Genomic DNA, 1475 nt, shown 5'->3' with positions numbered 1-1475 from the left:
CTAGCAAACCACATTCTTCCATTTGTGTACATTGTCCTTTTATAAGTCAAGCTATCACTTCTTAAGCACTACACAAATGACTACCCAAATGAACTATGCACATACATAATTTCTTTGTTTTTAGGTACTGTGTGTTTATATGTATATATCCATGTATGTTCTGCATTATTTTTTATAATGCTTCCTTGAAAATCTCAATGAGTGTGTTACATTAAAATGAATGCAGTTCTTAAAAGATTTTTCTGGTTTTCTAGATTTTCCAATTCAGAGTTACTTCATGGGTTATACACTTCCTTTCTTTATTTCTGCCCCTTAGGGTAAATTGCTACGGTGGAGGAGGTTGTCAGAGCCCCTTTGGTGGATACAAAATGTCTGGAAACGGACGAGAATTGTAAGAAAAATTTTCTGTTATGATAAATAATTACATTTATAAAATTTTTTTTCACTCCCAGTGAATTAATCCATGTTCACCATCATAGATATAACCTGCCTTTGTTCTTTCTTGCAGATGCATAGAAAGCTTGTTAAAAATTGTATTAATCTATAAGTACAGAAAGGCAATAGCAGAAGGGTAGTATAATTTTCTAAGCTTCTGCTGTTCATAAGAGACCATATTAAGCATCCTACATTACTGATTGAATTTTTATATATTTTTAGACTTGCTTATGTATATATGTATATATAATCTGCTCAAGAGACATTTCCAGAAATAAGGTAGGAACTAAACTGGTGATTGTAAGAAGTTTTCAAATATAAGAACCCTCCATGTGAATATATCTCTGAAATAAATTAGAAGCCTTATCCAAAAATAATTTCAATATTAAGATAAATGGTTCTCATTTATTAAAGTGCTATAAACATGTATTCTAAAATTTTAAATTATTTCAATGAGTTAGTTTTGAAACTAAAATATAAATCTACAAATAAATTTGACTGAGGAAAACATGGTTCACAGTTGTGACTAGATTGAGAGTATTTACACATAAATGAATTTATGAGCTTTTAGCTCATTTTGAAATCAAGATATGTAGAATTTTTAATGTGCATTTGTGTACACAAGAAGTATGGCACTTTCTTTGACTTTGTTCAAGAACATTTAACAATTTTATCTATTAGAATATTTTACATTTCATAATAAAATTTAAGAAACAAGATACATCATATATAACCTATAGAATAAAACATAATAAAGCTTCCCATTTTGTTAGCAGCAAGGAAAATAAGTCTTAGTTTCTTTAGGGCATGACTGCATTGATATAGCCATAAACAGGGTCCCCTTATCAGCAAAACTGCAATGACATAAATACTTTTGGGGAAGCAGAGAAATGGAGGAATGATAGAATGACCTATCCACTTTCTCAGTGTACAGTACGTTCAGAACATACTTGCTATGGATAAGGTTCTATGAGTCCTAGACACGTGACACTGTTTTTCATCTTTTATATGACTATGGTGGCAGAAAGAGTATATAAAAA

At 30.4% G+C, this 1475-nt stretch overlaps 1 protein-coding gene across 1 annotated transcript in view; it reads left to right on the top strand.

Moving 5' to 3' along the window:
• Positions 1-391, top strand: part of LOC102012115 (retinal dehydrogenase 1-like) — a gene marked incomplete at its 3' end in the record, with an annotated part of 55224 nt that extends 54833 nt beyond the window's left edge. Inside the window, 1 exon segment of the mRNA XM_013506549.1 lies at positions 317-391. Coding sequence (XP_013362003.1) covers positions 317-391 — 75 coding nt within the window.
• Between the last annotated feature and the right edge of the window lie 1084 nt (positions 392-1475).

This window comes from Chinchilla lanigera, unplaced genomic scaffold, assembly GCF_000276665.1.
Source record: "Chinchilla lanigera isolate Chin_1 unplaced genomic scaffold, ChiLan1.0 scaffold00111, whole genome shotgun sequence".
In the NCBI taxonomy this organism is placed as follows: Eukaryota; Metazoa; Chordata; class Mammalia; order Rodentia; family Chinchillidae; genus Chinchilla; species Chinchilla lanigera.
Note: the sequence above shows the minus strand (reverse complement) of the source record. Positions and strands in the feature narration are given on the sequence as shown.